General features: G+C 54.7%; 1 protein-coding gene across 26 annotated transcripts in view; it reads right to left on the bottom strand.

Moving 5' to 3' along the window:
* Nucleotides 1–22619, bottom strand: part of CELF5 (CUGBP Elav-like family member 5) — a 73697-nt gene that overhangs the window by 4114 nt on the left and 46964 nt on the right. For 5 of the 26 annotated variants that reach the window (XM_055248334.2, XM_055248356.2, XM_063620669.1 and 2 more), the window contains 9 exons: nt 20212–20263; nt 18178–18306; nt 15651–15730; nt 12404–12550; nt 11462–11603; nt 11231–11377; nt 8586–8648; nt 7524–7607; nt 2894–3037 (listed from right to left, as the gene is read on the bottom strand). In XM_055248334.2, coding sequence (XP_055104309.2) covers nt 2894–3037; nt 7524–7607; nt 8586–8648; nt 11231–11377; nt 11462–11603; nt 12404–12550; nt 15651–15730; nt 18178–18306; nt 20212–20263 — 988 coding nt within the window. Of the gene's footprint in view, nt 1–2893; nt 3038–6490; nt 7326–7523; nt 7608–7661; nt 7665–8333; nt 8343–8569; nt 8649–11230; nt 11378–11461; nt 11604–12403; nt 12551–15650; nt 15731–18177; nt 18321–20062; nt 20073–20208; nt 20264–22619 lie in introns of those variants that run through there. The other 21 variants (XM_055248336.2, XM_063620671.1, XM_063620673.1 and 18 more) reach the window with 18 other exon arrangements.

Below are 22619 nucleotides of genomic sequence, written 5' to 3'. Positions count from 1 at the left end.
CCAGCCAGGATCTGTGTCTCCAGCTGACTCTGTGTGTCTGCATCCTTGTCTCTCTCTTTTTTTTGCAGAAGGGAGAGGGGACAGGGTCTCACTCTGTCACCCAGGCTGCAGTGCAGTGGCGCAATCTCAGCTCACTGCAGCCTTGACCTCCTTGGCTCAAGAGATCCTCCTGCCTCAGCCTCCTGAGTAGCTGGGACCACAGGCCCATACCACCATGCCCAGCCAACTGTCTCTGTTTCTCTCCCTGTCTCTCTCTCTCCCTCTCATTCTCTATCTGTCTTCAGTCTTTTCTTCCTCTCCCTCTCCTTCTGTCTCATCTCTGTCTGTCTCTTTCTTTCCATCTCTGTCAGTGCCTCTGCTCCAGTCTCTGTCCAGAGGCCACCAGAAATACTCCACCTCATGGCCAGGTGCGGTGGCTCACGCCTGTAATCCCAGCACCTTGGGAGGCCAAGACGGGCAGATCACCTGAGGTCAGGAGTTTGAGACCAGCCTGGCCAACATGGTCAAACTCCGTCTCTACTAAAAATACAAAAATTAGCTGGGCATGGTAGTGTCCACCTGTAATCCCATCTACTCATGAGGCTGAGGCAGGAGAATCGCTTGAGCCTGGGAGATGGAGCTTGCGTGAGCCGAGATCGCACTGACGGCACAAGACTCCATTTCAAAAAAAAAAAAAAAAGTCAAGGGCTGACCCTTTAAACAGGACAGTGTGAAGTTAAGAGTCTGGCCTTTGGCTAGGCTCATGTTTGTAATTCCAGAACTTTGGGAGGCCGAGGCGGGTGGATCACCTGAGGTCGGGAGTTTGGGACCAGCCTGGCCAACATAGTGAAACCCCATTTCTACTAAAAATACAAAAATTAGCCAGACATGGTGGCGGGTGCCTGTAACCCCAGCTACTCAGGATGCTGAGGCAGGAGAATCACTTGAACCCGAGAGGCAGAGATTGCGGTGGGCTGAGATTGGGCAATTACACTCCAGCCTGGGCAACAAGAGCGAAGCTCTGTCTCAAAAAAAAAAAAAAAAAAAAAAAACAAAACAAAACAAAAAACAGTCTGGTTCTACTCTAGGTTCTTCTACCTCTTTCCTGCTGTGTGACTTTGGACAAATTACAGCCCTTTTCAGAGCCTTATCTGTCTTTGGGTACAAGGAAGTCCTCCCTGAGGCCCACAAGGCCCTGGACACCCTCCTCTGTCCCGTCTCCATGTTCCCCCTCCTCCCTCTCTCCCCCTCCTCACTCTGCTCCAGCCACATGGGCCTCCTCACTGCTCCTCCAACACGTCAGGCGTGGCCCTGCCTTGGGGCCTTTGCATGGGCTGTTCCCTCTGCCTGGGACACTCTTCCCCCAGATTTCTCACGCCTGGCGCTCCTCATTCAGGCCTCAGTCCTTTTTTTTTTTTTAGTCGGAGTCTTGCTTTATCGCCCAGGCTGGAGTGCAATGGCGCGATCTCGGCTCACTGCAACCTCCACCTCCACCTCCTGGGTTCTAGTGATTCTCCTGCTGCAATCTCCTAAGTAGCTGGGATTACAGGCGCCCACCACCACGCCTGGCTAATTTTTTTGTATTTTTAGTAGAGATGGGGTTTCACTGTGTTAGCCAGGATGGTCTCGATCTTCTGACCTCGTGATCCACCCACCTCAGCCTCCCAAAGTGCTGGGACTACAGGCGTGAGCCACCGCGCCTGGCCGTTTTTGTTTTTTGTATGAGACAGGGTCTTGCTGTGTTGTCTGGGCTGGAATGCAGTGCTGTGATCATGGCTCACTGCAGCTTCGACCTCACGGACTCAAGGGATGGTCCCACCTCCATCTCCTGAGTAGCTGAGACTACAAGTGTGCACCACCAAGCCTGGCTAATTTTTTTTTTTGTATTTTTTGTAGAAGTGGGGTCTTGCTATGTTGCCCAGGCTGGTCTTGAACTCCTGGGTTCAAGCGATCCTCACACCTCAGCCTCCTGAGTAGCTGGGACTACAGGCACACGCCACTAAGCTCAGCTAATTAAAAACATTGTCTTGGCCGGGCGCGGTGGCTCACGCTTGTAATCCCAGCACTTTGGGAGGCCGAGGCGGGCGGATCACGAGGTCAGGAGATCGAGACCACGGTGAAACCCCATCTCTACTAAAAAATACAAAAAATTAGCCGGGCGTGGTGGCAGGCGCCTGTAGTCCCAGCTACTCGGAGAGGCTGAGGCAGGAGAATGGCGTGAACCCGGGAGGCGGAGCTTGCAGTGAGCCGAGATCGCGCCACTGCACTCCAGCCTGGGCGGCAGAGCGAGACTCCGCCTCAAAAAAAAAACAAAAAACATTGTCTTTTGTAAACACAGGGTCTCATTATGTTGCCCAGGCTGGTCTTGAACTCCTGGACTCAAGCTATCTGCCCACCTCAGCCTCTCAAAGTGCTGGGATTGGCCGGGAGCAGTGGCTCACGCCTGTAATCCCAGCACTTTGGGAGGCCGAGGCGGGCAGATCACGAGGTCAGGAGATGGAGACCTTCCTGGCTAACACTGTGAAACCCCGTCTCTACTAAAAATACAAAAATAAAAATAAAAATAAAAAAAATTAGCTGGGCGTGGTGGTGGGCGCCTGTAGTCCCAGCTACTCGGGAGGCTGACGCAGGAGAATGGCGTGAACACGGGAGGCAGAGCTTACAGTGAGCCGAGATTGCACCACTGCACTCCAGCCTGGGCGACAGAGCAAGACTCTGTCAAAAAAAAACCAAAACAAAGAAAGTGCTGGGATCACAGGCGTGATCCACTGTGCCCAGCCACATGCTGGTTCTGATGTTGAATGTGATTATTTCAGCACAGCCCTGTCCCGAGGCTGACCAAAACCCTCCCATTCCCTGTCAGGGGGCAGGCGAGGGAGGTGGATAGGGAGGGGTGGCGTCGGCGGCCACTCACCGAAACACTTGCTCTGGTTGGTAGCTCGATCCATAAACACCTTGGAGGAAATGATATTGCCGAAGGGTAGGAACATCTGCGTCAGCTCCGTGTCTCCAAACTCCTGGGGGAGGTGGTAGATAAACAGGTTACAGCCCTCGGGACCTGCAGGTGGGGGAGAGAAAGACATAAAGCCCCCAAGGAGAGGAGGCGAACCCCCCCAGGGGAGGGGCACAGGTCTGGAGCCCGCATCTGGCTTCTCCAGCTGTCGGGAGAGGGGTGCCTCAGACACCCAGAAAGAAGGGGCCTGGGCACGGGCTGGGGAGGGAGACAGGACACACCCACCCTGCACAGTACGATCTCACACTGGGCTACCCCGCACCAAAATGGTCCTCAGACTCCAGGCAACTGACAAGACCTGGAGACCTGGGGATCCCCTGCTCCCCAAAGCCCAGATCAACCCTCGATCTCTGACCCCAGATACCTGAAAACCCCAAGGAAGGCCACCCTTCAGAAAATCCCTCCCTAAACTTCAAACTCCGGATCATTTACAAAAGTCAGATGAGCTGGGTGTGGAGAATAAGGAAACTTGGTAATATCTTTGCAATAATAATAATAATAAAGTCTCTAAAATAAAACTCATTTCTAAAACTCTGGTGTTCAGCCACCATGCCTTGCTAATTTTTTTTTTTTTTTATTTTTGAGATGGAGTCTCACTCTCTTGCCCAGGCTGGAGTGCAGTGGTGTGATCTTGGCTCACTGCAACCTCCGCCTCCTGGGTTCAAGCAATTTTCCTGCCTGAGACTCCCAAGTAGCTGGGACTACAGGTGCCCGCCACCATGCCCGGATAATTTTTGTATTTTTAGTAGAGACAGGGTTTGACCATGTTGGCCAGGCTGGTCTCGAACTCCTGACCTCAAGTGATCTGTCCCCCTTGGCCTCCCAAAGTGCTGGGATTACAGGCGTGAGCCACTGCACCCAGCCTGGCTAATTTTTGTAGAGGTTTTGCTATGTTGCCCAGGCTAGTCCGGAACTCCTGGGCTCAAGCAATCCTCCTTCCTCAGACTCCCAAGGTGCTGGGATTACAGGGGTGAGCCACTGCGTCTAGGCAAAAAAAAATTTTTTTTTAGATTTCCCTTTCTCAAACCCCAGCTAGGGATAACTCCTCAGACCTTGGATAATTTTCAAAACTCAGATGATGCAGAAAGAAAATCAGGTGAAATAAAAAGATAATTCTCTGGTCCCCAGTCCCAGATACCCTAAAACTACAGATAATTAAACTACAACATAATATACCAACCATAAATAATTATTTTTAAGTTACAAATAATCCTCTAAATTGTCCCCTCTCCAAATCCCTGATGGATGGCTAATATAAAAACTATAAATAACAATAGCATTTAAAACCTTGTTCATCTGAAGCCTTAAACGGTCCCTCAAATCTGCTACTAATCCCAAAGCTAAATGACCTTCTTCCATTCCCACCCCGCAACAAGAGGAATCCCTGCCCTCGCCAGCAATGGATATTTTTTTTAAGAGACAGGGTCTCTTTGTTACCCAGGCTGGATTGCAGTGGCACAATCATAGCTCGGTGCAGCCTCTAACTCCTAGATTCAAGCAATCCCCCCACTTTGGCCTCCCAAGTAGCTGGGACCACAGGCACGCACCACCATGCCTGGCTAACTTTTAATTTTTTTGTAGAGATGGGGTCTCACTATGTTGCCCAGGCTGGTCTTGAACTCCTGGCCTCAAGCGATCCTTCTGCCTTGCCCTGCCAAAGTGCTGGGATTACAGGTGTCAGCCACTGAACCTGGCCAATGCTTGTTTTCTTTTGTTTTGTTTGTTTGTTTTGAGATGGCGTTTTGCTCTTGTTGCCCAGGCTGGAGTGCAATGGTGTGATCTTGGCTCATCGCAACCTCCGCTTCCCAGGTTCAAGAGATTCTCCTGCCTCAGCCTCCTGAGTAGTTGGGATTACAAGCATGCGTCACCACGCCCAGCTAATTTTTGTATTTTTGGTAGAGACAGGGTTTCGCCATGTTGTCCAGGCTGGTCTTGAACTCCCAACCTCAGGCGATCTGCCTGCCTCAGCCTCCCAAAGTGCTGGGATTACAGGTGTCAGCCACTGCATCCAGCCAATGCTTGTTCTTGAAATGCAAGTTTGTTCCAATGTGACTGAACAATTTTGAGCATAACCCGCATTTTGCATTTGTTCGTGCACTGCTTCATCCCCACCAAAAACTGTCGGCGACCGCTGGAAACCGCATCCAGCTGCACTGACCTTCAGAAGAAAATACACGCTGCATGCCACACACCCTCCGACAGCTCCCCCAGTGTGCTGTGAGCTGCGCCTTCCCCATCCGGGGTCATGCTATCTGTCTGATTTCAGACAACCCTCCCTCCACCGTTTCACAGTCACATGCAACAACCCTTTCGATGCCGTTTCCACGTGCACATTCTAGGTCTTCTCCAAGGCCAAGCATGGTATTTATTGTACTCTCATGCATTTCTAAACCACATAACATGTAGAAAACAGTGCTACCATTTCTACTAGGTTCCCATCTTTCTTTTCTCTTAACATGTCACTGATAAAGGTTTTTGATTTTGTTGTTGTTGTTTTGAGACAGGGTCTCCCTCTGTTGCCCAGGCTGCAGTGCAGTGGCATGATCTTGGCTCACTGCAGCCTTGACCTCCTGGGCTCAAGTGACCCTCCTGCCTTGGCCTCCCAAAGTGTTGGATTACAGGAGCGAGCCGCCGCACCCAGCCAGCTTTCCCCTGTTTTTATTTTTTAAATTTTATTTATTTATGTTTGAGATGGAGTCTCGCTCTGATGCCCAGGCTGGAGTGCAGTGGCACAATCTTGGCTCGCTGCAACCTCCGCCTCCTGGTTCAAGAGATTCTCCTGCCTCAGCCTCCCCAATAGCTGGGATTACAGACACACGCCACCATGATTGGCTAATTTTTGTATTTTTAGTAGAGACAGGGTTTCACCATGTTGGCCAGGCTGGTCTTGAACTCTTGACCTCAGGTGATCCACCCACCTCAGTCTCCCAAAGTGCTGGGGTTACAGGTGTGAGCCACTGCACTTGACCATATTTTTTTAATTTTTATTTTTATTATTTTTTTCGAGACAGAGTCTTGCTCTGTCACCCACACTGGAATGAAGTGGCACAATCTTGACTCACTGCAAACTCTGCCTCCCAGGTTCAACCAATTCTTGTGCCTTAGCTTCCCCAATAATTGGGGTTACAGGCGCACACCACCATGTTTGGCTAATTTTTTGAATTTTTAGTAGAAACAGGGTTTCGTCACGTTTGCCAGGCTGGTCTCGAACTCCTGAGCTCAGGCAATTCACCTGCCTCAGCCTCCCAAAATGCTTGGATTACAGGCGTGAGCCACCTTGATTGGCCTACTGTTTTAAAACTTCATTTAAGTGAATTCTTTTGTATCTGGCTTCTTTCACTCAATATTCTGCCTGTGAAGTCACTCCATGTTGTTGTGAGTATTGGCTACTTATCCTTTTTCACTGCTGTATAGTGTTCCATCGTGCAGCTCCATCCTAATTTATTTATCCATTTACCTCCTGCTAATGAACACTTGGGTTATTACCAGCTTGGGATCTTTTTCTTTTTTTTTTTGAGACGGAGTCTTGCTCTGTCGCCCAGGCTGCAGTGCAGTGGCCCAATCTCAGCTCACTGCAAGCTCCGCCTCCCGGGTTCACGCCATTCTCCTGCCTCAGCCTCCCGAGTAGCTGGGAATACAGGCGCCCGCCACCACGCCCGGCTAATTTTTTCCATTTTTTAGTAGAGACAGGGTTTCCCTGTGCTAGCCAGGATGGTCTCGATCTCCTGACCTCGTGATCCGCCCACCTCGGCCTCCCAAAGTGCTAGGATTACAGGAGTGAGCCACCGCGCCCGGCATTTTTTTTTTTTTTTTTTTTTTTTTTTTTGAGATGTAGTCTTGCTCTCTCACCCAGGCTGGAGTCCAGTGGGGAGACAGTAGCTCACTGAAGCCTTGACCTCCTGGGCTCAGTGATCCTCCTGCCCCAGCCTCCTGAGTAGCTGGGACTACAGGTGCACACCACTGTACCTGGCCAATTTTTATTTTTTTGTAGATATGAGGTCTTGCTAAGCCAGGCTGGTCTTGGACTCCTGGGCTCAAGTGATCCTCCCATCTTGGCCCCCAAAACGCTATGTAATTACAGGCGGGAGCTACCGCACATGGCAAGAACTGTGTGGATTTGAACCCTGACTGTCAGACTCCAGAATCGAATCCCTCCCTCCTTCGACAGCCTTGGCTTTACTGGGGAGGCCTCATTACCTGATACCTCATCGTGCCATGCCCCAGCCTCAAAAAGGGTTTCCTTTCCAAAAAATCCAGAGAATCACTCTTGGTTCTGGAGAGGGCTGGTAGGAAGTCACTGCTATTCCTACGGGGTCGGGGCGAGCATGGTTCTCTTTTGGGAGGAGGAAACAGAGAGGGAGATTCCCAGGGGTCAGCAGCTGCACCGGGACTCAACTCTGGCCTGTCCAGCCCCCAGGCCGCACTCTCAGCCCCGCGGGTCCCAGAGGCCCGGGCCAGGCACGGAGCCTGCAGGTGGACAGGGCGGGCAGAGGGTGGGGCTGGCGCCCAGGGGAGGTCGCGGCCGCCTCACCTTCTCGCTGCTGCTGCTGCAGGAGGGGCGGCGGCTGGGGGACGCTGTGCGCGATGGGCGTGATGGCCGCGGTGGGGTACATGGCTGCGGAGACCGGAGCGAGACACAGGGCGAGGAGGGGCGTGAGGCCACGTGGGCGGCCTGGGCGGCTGGGCGGGGAGGGGGCGGGGCCATAAGAGAGGGTGGGGCCAAGGCAGGAGTGGCTGTGATCATGGCCTTTGTGGGGAGGGTTTGGGGGCGGGGCCAGGTCAGAGGGCGGGGCCAAGATCACAGAAGAAATGGGGCGGGGCTATTGCCTGAGGGGCGGAGCCATGGTGGAGGGCAGGGCCAATACCGAGACGGGGCGGGGATCGGGGGGTGGGGGCGGACCCCATGGAGTGAGGGGATGGGTATAGGGGTTGGGCCACAGCAGAGGGCGGGGCCAAGGCTACAGGACAGTCCAGAGTGGGTGGGACCATTGCTTGAGGGGTGGAGTCACAGTGGAGGGCGGGGGCAAGACCGGGATGAAGGGCATGAGTGGGGCGGGGCCATGACTTGATGGAGGGCTATGCGGGCAGGACCATGAGTTGAGGGGCGGGGCCGCAGCAGAGGGCGGGGTCACAGCCAGGCCTTAAGAAGTAGAGCCAGAGGTAGGGGCGGGGCTTTATCAGAGAGGCGTGGTTAGCGTAAAGGCAGGACGTGAGGGGCGGGGCTAGGAGCTGCAGGAGAGAGGGTAAGGGGCAGGGCCGAGAGCTGGTGTTGGGTCAGAGCTAGAGACGTGGTCAAGGGGAATTCCCTCTCCCAACACAGAACATAAGAGGGTGAGGCCATGGGTAAGCGCTGTCCTTAAAGAACAAGGGAGGGTCCTGTCTGCGGGTATAGGTGGTGGTGGAGTGGGGCGATTAACAGGGCCAGGGGTTGAATATAGGACAAGGGGCTAAGGGCGGGCCCTGAGGGGCGGGGCCGGAGGTAGGAGGCGTGGCTAGGCACAGAAGAACGACAAGTCCGGGGCGGGCCCTGGGGGCGGGGCCCTAGGCGGGGGCGGGGCCAGGACCCAGCGCGGGCACGCAGGCTGCCTCCTACCTGTGTACTGCTGGACTCCGGAGAAGGCAGGATGCAGTGTCTCGGCCACAGTCGGGCTCTGAGCTGCGGGCAGACAGAGGGGCTGAGTGGGGCGGGAGCAGCAGAAGTCTTCCATCCACCCCCGATCCTTAAGAGCCGGAAAGACAGCAACAAACACCCCGCCCAGCTTCTCCTCTGTGCTAAACCCTCTGTAGGACCAGGAAGCTGAGGCCGAGGAAGGTGAAGCCACTTGCACAGGGCCACTCAGATAGCAAATGGCAGAAGCTGAACTGGAATCCGGGTTTCTCGGACTCCAGAGAGAGTTCACCATCGTCCCCATCTCCCTCTCCCTATCCCGACCCCTTTGCCTCCCAAGGGAACCCTTCACTCCTCTCTACTCCCTGGATTCACCAGGACTTCAGCCTCCCCCTCACATCACCACCTGCCCCCATCCCCTGCCCCGTCTCCCTCTCCACATGAGTTTGCTCATCAGACACTCTGTGGCTCCCCCATCCAGCTGTAGCCTTCCTGCTACCGCTAGGGAAAGGGGTAGGGGGAGGGAAGAGGTTGTCCAGGCCACCAAAGCTGATGATTCTGGGGAAAAATTCAACCAAACAATTCTGCTCGAATGGAGAGTGTGCTAGAGGGCAGTGGATAGTGGTGGTGACTGTGACTCCAAAGGGGTGACAGGAAGTTCACTTTGTGGGCAAGAAGCAGTTCTGTATCTTCACTGTGGGAGATACACAAGTCTGCATCTGTGACAAAATGGCAATTAACCGCCCCTGCACACACACACATACACATGCACAGAGTGCATGCAAAAAGTCGTGAAATCAGCTGGGTGCGGTAGCTCACACTTGTGATCCCAACACTTTGGGATGCCGAGGCAGAAGGATCGCTTGAGCACAGGAGTTTGAGACCAGCCTGGGCAATATAGCAAGACCCTCATTTCTTTAATTTTTTTTTTTTTGTATTTTTTAGTAGAGATGGGGTTTCACTGTGTTAGCCAGGATAGTCTCGATCTCCTGACCTCGTGATCCGCCCACCTCGGCCTCCCAAAGTGCTGGGATTACAGGCGTGAGCCACCACGCCCAGCTAAGACCCTCATTTCTTAAAAAAAAAAAAAAAAAAAAAAAAAAATCAAAAATTAGCCAAACACAATGGCACGTGCCTGTAGTCCCAGTGACTCGGGAGGCTGAGGTGAGAGGTGAGAGGATCGCTTCAGCCCAGGAGTTCAAGAGTTCAAGGCTGCAGTGAGCTATGATCACGCCACTGCACTCCAGCCTGGGCGACAGAGTGAGACTCTGTTGCTAAATAAATAAATGGTGAAATTTGAATACCGTCTGGAGTTGAATGAATTGTATGGTGCCAGTGTTAGTTTCCTGGGTTTGACAGTGACCTGTGATTAGATAAGCTGTTGCCATCAGGGAAGCTGTGTGAAGGGTACCTGGGATTGCTCTGTGGTATTTTGGTAACTTCCTGTGAACCTCCAATCATTTCAAAATAAAATGTTAAGGCCAGTCGCAGTGGCTCACACCTATGATCCCAGCACTTTGGGAGGCCGAGGTGGGTGGATTGCTTGAGCCCAGGAATTTGAGGCCAGCCTGGGCAACATAGCAAGATCCCGTCTGTACAAAAATTTAAAAATTAGCCGGGCGTGATGGTGCATGCTTGTAGTCCCAGCTACGAGGAAGGCCGAGGTGGGAGGATTGCTTAAGCCCCAGAGATGGAGGCTGCAGCAAGCTGTGACGACACCACTGCACTCCAGCCTGAGTGACACAGTGAGACACTGTCTCTAAAACTAAATAAATAAAAATAATTAAAAAAATAAAAAGTTAGAAACAAATTATCCTACACGGTGGAAAGACAGATAACTTACTTCACATAAATTAGATGTTGGAAGATGTTTGCCCTAAAATTGTAGGTGTAGCACAGAGAAAGGAAGGACCTCTGCTTCATGAAAGCAGGTGCTGCCTAGATCAGTGGGCCATTCATTCTGTATTGAATGAATAAATGAATGAATCCAGGCATTGATATCTCCCCAAATGATATAGATGAATAATTAAGATTTATGGGCTGGGCGCAGTAGGTGGATCACCTGAGGTCAGGAGTTCGAGACCAGCCTGGCCAACATGGTGAAACCCCGTCTCTACTAAAAATACAAAAATTAGCCGGGCGTGGTGGCACGTGCCTGTAATCCCAGCTACTTGGGAGGCTAAGGCAGGAGAATCACTTGAACCTGGGAAGTGGAGGTTACAGTCAGCCAAGATTGTGCCACTGCACTGCAGCCTGGGCGACAAAGTGAGACCCTGTGTGAAGCCTTTTGCACACGGATTAAATTGTCAATGCAACCCCCTGAGGCTATTGATGTTATCCGCCCCATTTCCCAGATGAGCAAACTGAGACTCAGGGATGTAAAGAGCCCATCCAGGATCACTGAACTGGAATTTAAGCCCAGAAACATCCAGATGCACCGTTTTAATGTGTTACTACCCTGCCACGGCCTCCCTTCCTGTGTCCACAGCTCTTATCTGCTCAGCTGAGACACCCTTTTTCCTGCCTTTCTGTTCCCTGGGCACTGTGACGTAGGGACTCATACTTGTTCCGGAAACACCACCTTTATTCCCCGCCACTCTCCTAGGCCCCAGAGGACCACCCCGATTTACCTGGGTAGGGCACAAGGCCATTGGCATAGACGGTTTCCAGGGCGGGGTGCCCACCTGGAAAGGGCACAACACCTGCAAAGCCATTGGTGATGGGAGCCACGAGGCCAGGCACGGCAGTGGTGCCCAGCAGCGGGGGTGAGTGCAGCCCTGCAGAGTGGAAGAGGGTCATGAGGAGGCCGGTTCTGACTCCGGCCCTGCCCACCCATCCTTGGGCGCCTGGAGGAGGCTCACCAGAGGCAGGAGCGATGGGTGTGGTGGGCAGCCCATTGAGGCTGACGGCGCCTATCTGCTGGATGTGACAGGGTGAGAAGGCCACGCCGGGACTCAGGTAGCTGCCCGAGGTGGACAGGACTGTTGTCTGCTGTTGCATGAGCTGGGGGTGAAGAGATGTCACAGTTGGGGTGACATCTGCCCTGAGATCATGGCTTATGAGGGGAGGCTTGGTCCCCCAGTTACTAGTGAGGAGGTCAGGCTGGGTATTTTGGCTCAGGCTGAGATCAGAATTGGAGCTCAGACTGGGATCAAGGCTCAGCGTGGGAGCAGGTATCAGTTAGGAATCGGAACACAGCCTGGGATTAAGGCTCAGCCTGGGAGCAGGGATCAGTTAGGAAGTGAGGCTTGGGCTGAGATCAGGGCTGAATCTAGTCAGGAGTTGGGGCTCAGCCTGGGCCTAAGGCTCAATCTAGGATCAAGGCTCAGTTACAAAGTGAGGCTCAGACTGAGATCAAGGCTCCATCTAGGATGAGGGTTTAGTTAGAAATTGAGGCTCAGCCTGGGATCAAGGTTCAGTCAGGAGCTGGGGCTCAACTTGGGACCAGGTCTAAGCCAGGGTGGAGCTTGATCAGGTCAGGTCTCAGTTTGGGGTCAGTCTGGATTTTGGGGTTCAGCCAGAATTGGGCCTAATTTAGATGTGGGGCATAGCCAGGTTCTGGGGCTTGGTCCAAGATTGGGTGTTAATGTGAGATTAGGGCTCAGTCTTCTGGATTTAGGGGCTTGGTCTGAGCTTGGTCTTAATTTGGAATTGGGGTTCAGCCACGCCAGGAGAGGACCCTGAGTCAGGGAGATGGAGGGAGAGGCGGGAGATGGGCCAAGAGGCAGGAGCCCCCGAAAGAGAGTAGACGGAGACTGAGAGAGACGGAGCCAGACCCCCGAAGCTGTCACTGGGTCACTCACAGCCTGGGCGTAGGCACTGTAGGGGCTGAAGGGCAGTGTGAGGGACGGCGTCAGGATGCCCAGCTGGCCCACCATCTGCTGCATGCGCCGGAGTGTCCGCTCCTTGTCTGTGTCGGCGAACTTGACCACCAGGCTGGAGGAGGCTCCCTGCAGGGGCAGCGGCGAGCGGGGAGGGAAACAGGCTGGGAGGTAGCCAGGACTCTGGGGTCCCTGGATTCATGTTAGCTCAGGCCTCCTGGGTGAAGGGTGTAATGCCAGTGGCTGTCGGCCATGTCCACAGGCCCCCACCCCAGGAGCCAGGGCCACAGCGAGGACCGCATGGAGATCAGCATCCTGGGCCCAGCAGCATCTGCACAGGTGCAGCGCCCAGGCCCAGGAGGCTGTGATGGGGCACAGGTAGTAGCCCTGACTGTCAGCCACACACTCAAAACAGATGGAGAATCCCGCCGCTGGAGAAGAACAGGGAGGCACAGGTGGAGGCAACTATGACTTCTGCTCACCTGAGAACAGGTGAGAAACCAGCTTCCAAAGGAAAACAGTGGGCTCAGATGGACGAACCTGCCATTGTCACCCCACACCTGAAACTCCAATCTCCAGAAAGGAACAACTGGGGCACAGACGGGTGACCCTCCAACTCTCACTCACACCTGAGAACAGGTGAGATTCCAGCCACAGGAGAGGAACAAGGCGGGACAAGTAGATAATCCTGACTCTGTCCCCCATGCCCTGGAGCTAGCAGGCAGTTCAGACCCAGATTTTTTTTTTTTTTTTTTTTTTTTTTTTTTTTTTTTGGAGACGGAGTTTCGCTCTTGTTGCCCAGGCTGGAGTGCAATGGTGCGATCTCTGCTCACTGCAACCTCCTCCTCCCAGGTTCAAGTGATTCTCCTGCCTCAGCCTCTCGAGTAGCTGGGATTACAGGCGCCCACCACCACGCCCAGCTAATTTTTTTTATTTTTAGTAGAGACGGGGTTTCACTATGTTGGCCAGGCTGGTCTCTAACTCCTGACCTCAAGTGATCCACCCGCCTCGGCCTCCCAAAGTGCTGGGATTACAGGCGTGAGCCACCGTGCCCGTCCCCAGCCCCAGATTTTTGTGCCCTTTGCAGTCAGATGAACCTGTGGCCCATCTACCCAGTGGACAGCGGACAGTAGTCACTGGTGGGGATTGGGGCCCTGCTTTGCTGGAGCACAGACAGAAACCCATGTGACTGCCGTCCCACTCCATGGCTGTCCAGGTGCCACAGGGCTAGGCTGAAATCCACCAACAGGCAGCCCTGGGCAGTCGAAGCAGTGGTGAGCGAGGGAGTGTCTGTGCAGTCAGGACGCTGCAACAGGTCCTGATATCGGTAACAAGAGAAGCCTGGTGGCCGGGCACAGTGGCTCATGCCTGTAATCCCAGCACTTTGGGAGGCCAAGGTGGGCAGATCACCTGAGGTCAGGAGTTCGAGACCAGCCCGAACAACATGGTGAAACCCCATCTCTACTACAAATACAAAATTTAGCCAGGTATTGTGGCGCGTGCCTGTAATCCCAGCTACTTGGGAGGCTGAGGCAGGAGAATCGCCTGAACCCAGGAGGCAGAGGTTGCAGTGAGCCGAGATTGTGCCATTGTACTCCAACCTGGGTGACAGAGCGAGACTCTGTCTCAACAAAAAAAAAAAAAAAAAAGAGAGCCTTGGGGTCAGGGGCCTAGGAAGCCATTCCCACCCCTCACAAACCAGCCCACACCCTGACTTTGGGGCTCAAGAAGGAAAATATCTTCCCCTTTGACCAGCTCCTCCCTGGTGAGCTGGCTCCCAGCAGGATGCACCCTGTAGCCTCCCTGTCTTCGCTGACATGTCCCCTTTGATAGAGAACTCATTCCTCCAGACACCTACCAGCCCTGTCTTGGGACATCTCTGAGCTTGGGAACACTTGCCCTTGTGCAGAACTAAGCCCCTCCCCTGGGTTTTAAGAGCTGAGAGAGGTGGCTTGTTCCTCTCAGGTCCCATCTTCCTTGTAGCAGATTTGGAGATGTGTGTGCAGGAACGATGGCTCCTGGGGACTCCTCCTTCCTCAGGGGAAGGGCCGTCCCCAGTGCCTCCTTGGTCCCCCCCAGCCTCTCACTGCTGCAGACCCTGGGACTTATCCCCAATCCCCACCCCTCCCTCAACCAGTGAGTCAACAGGCCCCCCATCCATTCTCACCCTAATGTCTGTTTTCTGATCAGCCCTCCTCCCTGTCCACCTGGCCCCAGCTCAGGCCTCCTCCTCCCTCAGCTGCACCGTGGCCTAGCCTCCTCCTTGGCCTCCCAGCCTCCAGTCTTGCACCCTGCCCATCCTCTACATTAGCCCCAAAGGGATATTTGCAACCAACCTGGCCTGTCTCCTCCCTTGCTCTAAACTGTCTGTGGCTCCCCACTGCCCTAGGAGAAAGTCCAGGCTTCTCAGCCTCGCATTGCGGCCCCATCTTCTGTGGCTCTTCCGGGCTGCCTGTTGCCACCTCCCAGCCTTTCTTCTTGTCAGGGCCTCTCCTGGCCTCAGCAAAGCTAACCCAGGTGTCATCCCCTCCAGGACACCCTTACGTGTACACACATACACACACATTCACAACCCATACTCACACAGACCTGCATATACTCACAAACGTGTACACAATCAGTCACAATCCTGACACACTCACAGTCATGCACACACACACACACCTGCCCGCAAACACACCTGCAGATGCACACACATGCGCTTCTCCCCCATGGCCCAGGCATACTGACACACACGCTCACACAAGTAGAAACACACATGTACACTCACATACACGCACATGCACTAGTATCTCTACACTAGCACACAATGGCACACTTGTCCATACATATTTACGCAAACCCCTCGTGCACATAGCACTCACATAACACTCGCCTACTAGTAATGACACACTCAAACACACACTCACACATGCATGCAGTCTCAGGCACACTCACACCCAGACATGCACACTCACCCACACGTACACACTTGTAATACATCCATGCACACACATACACTTCGCTTGCATACTCACCTCCATATCTGCACACACTCACACGTGTATACCCACTCCAGGGACCACAGCCAGGGACTGTGCCTCTTTCTCCACCTGTGCCCCCTCTTAAGGACAGCCAGGGGCTACTGGATGACAGCGACGGTAGGAATATGGCCTGTTTCATCCCTGTCCCCCTCACCCCTTTTCCACCCCCACCCGCACCCCCACGGCCAAGGGCAGCTCCAACTCACCGGCATGGTCTGGCTCCCGTGCAAGGCGTGGATGGCCGCCTGCGCCTCCGTGTGGGAGGAGAATTTCACGAAAGCACAGCCTGCTCCAAGAGAAGAAGAAGAGGTAGAGGGTGATGGGGTCACAGGACTGGCTGAGCGGGGGCCACAGGAGAGGGGACAGAGAGACCTACATGGCCAGTGTCAGACACATGCAGCCAGAGAGAATTGATAACAGAAAGACAGCCAGCCGTCTGCTCAGACAGACAGCTGGACAATCAGCTAGATCAAGGGTCAGAATGGAGGAGAATCACACAGACAGACAGCCACAGAGTTAGACAAAAAGCCGGTCACCCACACAGCCAGCCAGCCCGCCATCTCTTCAGTCCAGCAGAAAGTCAGTCAGCCATCTGGACAGCTGGTTAGACGGTCACTCACAGAGTTTGTGAAGCACACAACCAGATGGACGGTGCAAGGCTGGGAACCGTCAGGGAGGAGGTCCCCTCCATCAGAACAAATGACAGGGACCAAGGTCCAGAAAGTTATGATCAGATATGCAGAGTTAAAGTGACAGACCGCCGGACACACAGTCGTATGGGCAGAGTCAGCAGGGACACGCGCAGGTCCAGACAGACAGACCCTTCCAACCAGAGCCAGACAGACGGAAATTATCAACCTCCAGACCGGAGCGGACCCAGACAGAGCCACACAAGCAGACAGACCACCAGAGACCACCAGACACAGGCTAATGCAGACAGCCAGCCAACACACAGAGACCACCAGACACAGGTGAATGCGAACACAGTCCCACGGACAAAGTCCATAGAACAGACAGAAGCCACTGGACCTGGCACCAGACTGGTAGAGTACTATGGAAGGGCCAGCCATATTGTGGGGGGAGGGGGTGGAATGTTCTGGAATTACATAGTGGTGATGGTTGCACGGCTTTATGAATAGGAAAAAAAAAAAACTTCACTGTACATTTTTAAAGGGTGAATTTGGTGGGATGTGGAAGACATCTCAAATTTTTTTTTTTTTTTTGAGTCGGAGTCTTGCTCCGTCGCCCAGGCTAGAGTGTAGTGGCGTGATCTCAGCTCACTGCAACCTCTGCCTCCCGGGTTCAAGCAATTCTCTGCCTCAGCCTCCCGAGTAGCTGGGATTACAGGCGCCTGCCACCACGCCCAGCTAATTTTTGTATTTTTTGTAGAGACGCGTTTCACCATCTCGGCCAGGCTGGTCTTGAACTCCTGACCTCGTGATCCACCCGCTTCAGCCTCCCAAAGTGCTGGGATTACAGGTGTGAGCCACCGCGCCCAGCCCTCAATTTTAAAAAGGAAGAACCAGGCAATGGTCTGAAACCATCGGACACATTCAGTTCTAGTAAGGTAAGAAAGACCAGAGTGGAGTCGGTCCCAGATGATGAGATCTGTGGACAGAGACCGCCAGACACCGTCATTTGGACTCTCAGGCAGGAAGATAGCCAGACAGGCAGACACAACCAGAGACCACCAGTCAGTCATATGGACGAATCACATAGACAGAACCAGGAGGAAACAGTTTTACGAATAGTCAGGTGGAGGAATCTGAGACCACAGGGCACAGGTAACTCTGTCCGTGGAGAAGCCCCGCCCCTCCCCAGACCCCGCCCCATCACAAGGCCACGCCCCTGCATCCCTACTCATAGGCAGCACCTGGAGAAGCCCCACTCCCCCTCCCCCAGAGACCGCCTCATCCCAAGGCCACGCCCCTGCATACCCATCCACAAGCAGCCCCTGGAGAAGCCTTGCCCTTCCCCAAGACCCCGCCCCATCCCTAGGCCACGCCCCTGCATCTCCGCCCACCCCACCGCAGCCCCGCCCCTCTTCACGGCCCGTCCCCACAGCCAGCATGCAGAGAGAGCATGCAGGTAGGATCAAGCGGGACCAGTCGCTGCTCCACCCAACCCCTGTGAACCAGCCCCTCCCAGCCAGCCCCAGCCTCCTATGGGCCTGGCCCCGCCCCACCTGGCCAGCCCCACCCCCTATATGCTCAGCCCGACCCTTCCCAGGGCCCCTCCCCCTGGAGCCAGTCCCTCCTAACCCTAAGTATTTTAACCCACCCCCGCAGCCCCTCCCCTACCCAAGACCCCACCCTTGCAGCCTCACCTACAGACTTCACCTCTGGAGAAGCCTCGGGCCTCTCCAGGGCTACATCCTCAGAGCCAGCTCCTCCCCACCCTGCAGCCACACCTCTCCCCAAGGGCCCACCCTTGGAGAAGCCCCTCCCCTCCCCAGGGCCCTGCCCCACAGGCCCCGCCCTCAGAGCCAGCTCCTCCCCACCCTGCAGCCCCACCCCCTCCCCAGGCCCCGCCCCTGCAATTCCGCCCCTCTCCAAGGCCCCGCCCCTGCAGCCTCACCCACAGACTCCACCCCTGGAGAAGCCCCGCTCCTCCCCAGAGTCCCACCCCAGAGCCAGCTCCTCCCCATGCTGCAGGCCCCACCCTCCCCACAGGCCCCGCCCCCAGAGCTAGCCCCGCCCCTCTCGCAGTCCCGCCCTGGCCCCCGCCAGTCACCTTTGCTGCTGCCGTCAGGCCCCCGGAGCACGGTGCACTCGTCAATGACCCCGAAGGGCTGGAACAGCCGCAGCACGTCCTCCTCCGACTGCTGCTTGTTCAGCATCCCCACGAACAGCTTCCGGTCCCCTGTGGGCGGCGACACCCACCTCAGCCGAGTCCCCGGCCTCCGGGAGGGCCTCCGGGATTCCTCCCTCCCTCCAGCAGAGTGGAGGAGGCAGGGCAGGAAGACGCGGCGCCCGGGCCCTGCCAGCTCCGGTTCTGCGCGTGCGAGGGAGGACCCAGCCGCGCCCTTTCCCTGCCCCGGATCTCTCCACCCTCCCACGGGCCCCGCACGCTCCCATCTCCCAGCCTTTGCCCAGGCGGCGCCCCCGCCTGGAATGCCCTCCCTGCAGTTTTTTAGGGTCTCTGCTCCACTGCTCCCCCTCCAGGCGGAGATGACCTTTCCCTCTGGTGCACTCAGCCCGCACCGAGTACTAGGGCTAGAAGCTGCCTCGCCGGGCCTGGGTCCCTGTCTGTCTGTCTGTCTTTCTGTCTGCTCCCCGGACCTGCCAGGCAGAGGTGGGCACTGATGGTCCCCGCACTTTCATGGTGCCCAGCAGAGGCCCCTGCCCAACTTTGTCGGGATCAAGAGGGGCCAGGCAGTCACCATCTGTGGAATGGAGTGTGGGTTCACGTGCTCAGTGGACCAGGGGCCTTGGCAGGCTGGACCGCCTGCTGGGTGGGGCTGGGCTGGAACCTGGTCTGAGGACGGAGCTGGGCCAGCCTCTCCTGTGTGAGCTCTGCCCCCTTGGGTAACTGCATGCCTCCTGTTAATGGGGAACATGGTGGCTTCATCTCCTAGGGACGGTGAGCTGGGTTACTATGGAAACCGCTCTCGGCAGTTGTCACTCATGGGGGTGGGAGGGAGAGAGAAAAACCAGCAGAGAGATTGAGAATCAGGGAGAGACAGAGACAGATCAGAGAGAGCGCACGTGAAACAGACTGTGAGAGACAGAGAGAGAATAAGAGGGATGAGGAGACAGAGATGAGAAAAAGGAGGAGATACAGAGGGAGATGGAGAGAGAGACAGAGAAATAGAGACAAAGATGGAGACATACAGACCCCACCTCGCTACTTCCATCCCACGCTGGCAGCCAGGGTGGAGAGTGTGAAAGGGGCTCCCATCCCAGAGGGCCTTTACCGGACTCCTACATATACCTAGGCGTCCTAACACTCCTGCCCCACGCCTCCACTCAACCAAATCTGGCTGCCCTCCTTTGGTCTCCGCTTGAGATGAGAGGAAATATACAAATTTCCAAGAATGACTAGATTTGGGTCCCATGGAACAGCCGAGTATGCCCCCGCCATGGGCACGCCCTGACACCAAGGTCCAGCCCCACACAGACACCACTGGCTCCAGCCTGCATGTCTGCCTACATGCCCAGCCTCCAACAGTCAAGCACACATGTTGCAAACACACACACCCATGCGCAGGCTGGGCACACAGGCAGGAAGGCATCCCCACCGCATACCACACGTGTGTGTTTATGTGCACCAGCTGCAGAAACACAAATCCACATGTGCACGTACTCACATCTGCACACAGGCATGCCAGGTGTGCACACTCATATACACACACATTTAAGCATGCACACAGGAACACACAAACACATTTTCACACGGAGACCCCAGAGAGCAATCCACAGCCCTTCAGGGCCCCATTGTCTGTGTCTGAAGCCCCCAATTATTGCACCCTGAAGGGAGTAGGGTATTTCAAACTCAGGGGAAGGCAGCTGGACCTGGCTAGACCTCCCCATCTCCCTTGGGGCCTATGGACATAGCCCCTTCTGCTCTCTGGAACCTGCCTCTCCCCCCACCAAGAGGTGTGTGAGCAGGCATGCGACTACTGCATGCTTTGGGGCAGGGAGGCCAGTTCCAGATCCACAGGCCTCTGCCACTGCCCGTTTTGGGGGAGAGACGAAGGAAGAGATTTTCCTTCTTCTCCCATTCCTCCGCCAACCCCCAGCCTGGCAGCCACGGAGAGATGACAACTACCTCCGCGGCTTTCGCTGTCCGCAGGCTTCACCTGGATTGGCCGCGCCATCTGCAGAGAGAGGGGGAAGGGAAAAGTCAAGCTCAGCAGTGGGGATGTCGTAGGCGGGGGTTTTGCCTGAGCCCTGCGGGGCAGCCCTGCCCACTTCCCACCACCAGCCCTCAGCACCCCACCACCCCACTAACACCCCAGTCAAAGAAATAACGGTCCCACCTACAGCGGAGACTGTGTGGCAAACTCTTAGCCCTCAAAACCCAACAACAATATCCCTTCCTCCAGGAAGCGTCTTTGCTTCCCCAAATGTGATAGGCCCAATTCCTCCAGTCCCTTTATATGATGTGACTTTGCAGTTCCTACCATCAAGAACTAGAGTCTATTTTCCCACTCCTGGCACCTGAACTTGGCCAAGTGACTTGCTGTGACCCATAGAATGTGGTGGAAGTTAAGTTGTGAGAGTTCTGAGCCTAGGCCTCAGGAGACCTTGTAGCTTCCACTCTTGGAACCCTGAGACTGCCAGGTGGATAAGCCCAGGAGGAGGCCCCTCCTCCTCAGTAGGGGAGGAGGAGGGGCCTCATGGAGACAGAGGCCTCTCTGACAGCCAGCTCACGGGAGTGAGGCCATCCTGACCCAGCTAAGCCCAGTCAAGTCTCTGCTGACTGCAGCTGCTTGAGTGACCCCAAGAGAGCCCAACAGAAGAACCGTCCAGCTGAGCCCAGACCAAGCTTTGCAGAATCAAGAACAAATACAATGACTGGAATAGTTTGTTACTCAGCAGTGCTGACTGATACACCAAAGTAGCTACATTTAGCCACATCTCCCAGGAGCTTTGGGTGGGGTCATGCCAGGAGCTTTGGGTGGGGATATACCTGAGTGGACCAGCCTGCCATCTGGATTGATTGTTCTAGACACATTTGTCCCCCACCCCAGGCATTGAAAATGATATTTAATGAAAAAAAAAATTCTCCCTTGCACCAACTCTCACAACATACCAAGTCCTAGGTATGAGCTATTTTGGATATTTGAGAACAGGCTCCAGGGATGTGAGAGTTGGGGAGGCATTTGCATCTCCACTAGTCCTGGGACACAATCCTTCTCCCAACTTGATGTCTGTGGCAAACTCCTACTCAACCTTCAAAACCCAATTTAAAAGCCCCCATGCAGGGACTCTCCCCACTCTTCTGGTCTCCTTCCTCCCTCTCCCTCAGGCTGGAAGTGTCTATGTCTTGCTCTGTCTCTCTCCAGACAGGGAACCACAGCATCTCCCCACATGGGGAAGGCCACATGGAGGAACTGGAGAAACCTGCTGAACAGAACAGGCCAGAAGGAAGTGGCCAACTTCCACCAACACAGAAAGCCGTCTGGAATGGGAATGAGTGCTACTCTCAGACCTTTTTCCAAGTCAGACAAACTTGAAATAGATTCTCACATCCACTGAGCCCTATGGGTTCCAAAGTGCTCTTTCTGGTCTTCTGACTTTTGAGTTTCAGCAGAGAATGCACTTGAAAAAGTGCCAGGTTTTCTATTTTTTTCTTTTCTTTCTTTTTTTGGGGGACGGAGTCTCACTCTGTTGCCAGGCTGGAGTGCAGTGACGCGATCTCGGCTCACTGCAGGCGCTGCCTCCTGGGTTCAAGCAATTCTCCAGCCTCAGCCTCCCGAGTAGCTGGGACTACAGGCACGTGCCAATACGCCCAGCTAATTTTTTTGTATTTTTAGTAGAGATGGGATTTCACCATGTTGGCCAGGATGGTCTTGATCTGCTGAGTTCGTGATCTGCCCGCCTCGGCCTCCCAAATTGCTGGGATTACAGGCATGAGCCACTGCGCCCGGCCAAATGCCAGGTTTTCTAATCACAGCATAGCTGCCCAACAAGCTTCAGAGAGAGGTGCAGTTTTCACCCCATTCTACAGATGTCAACATTGAGATTTCTGTTATTTATCTAAGAGAGAAGTTATTTGTGTAAGGTCACGGTGAGTGAAGAGTTTCTGGACTCCAGATTCAGTGATCTGTCCACTCACTTCCATAAATAAGGCCTCCTCCCCATCTTCAGACCCCCGAAGTCTCCCCACTGAGCTCTGTCCCTCGTGATCTGACCCCTTCTCTAAGACCCATCCCAGCTCTGTGCTCACTCTTCCACCTTGAGCAACCCCTCATTTTGCACTCCCTTCCTCAGAGACCCCTCTGGATTTCCACCTCCCATCCCCTCAGCTTCCCTCTTCTCGCTGAGCCCCTCCTGCTTCAGAGGCCCTTCCTCATCTCTGTGTCCCCTCCCCTCTCTAAGACCCTCTCCCATTCTGACACCCTCCTTCCTGAGTGTATGTCCCGGGCACATATGCTTTCCTCAATTTGAACTCAGCCTTTGGGGCCCCAGAACCTGAGAGGCCCCTGCCTCCCTGAGCTTGTGCCCCAA

The sequence above is a fragment of the Symphalangus syndactylus genome, chromosome 17, assembly GCF_028878055.3.
Source record: "Symphalangus syndactylus isolate Jambi chromosome 17, NHGRI_mSymSyn1-v2.1_pri, whole genome shotgun sequence".
Taxonomy (NCBI): Eukaryota; Metazoa; Chordata; class Mammalia; order Primates; family Hylobatidae; genus Symphalangus; species Symphalangus syndactylus.
This window is presented reverse-complemented; position numbering and strand designations above follow the sequence as displayed.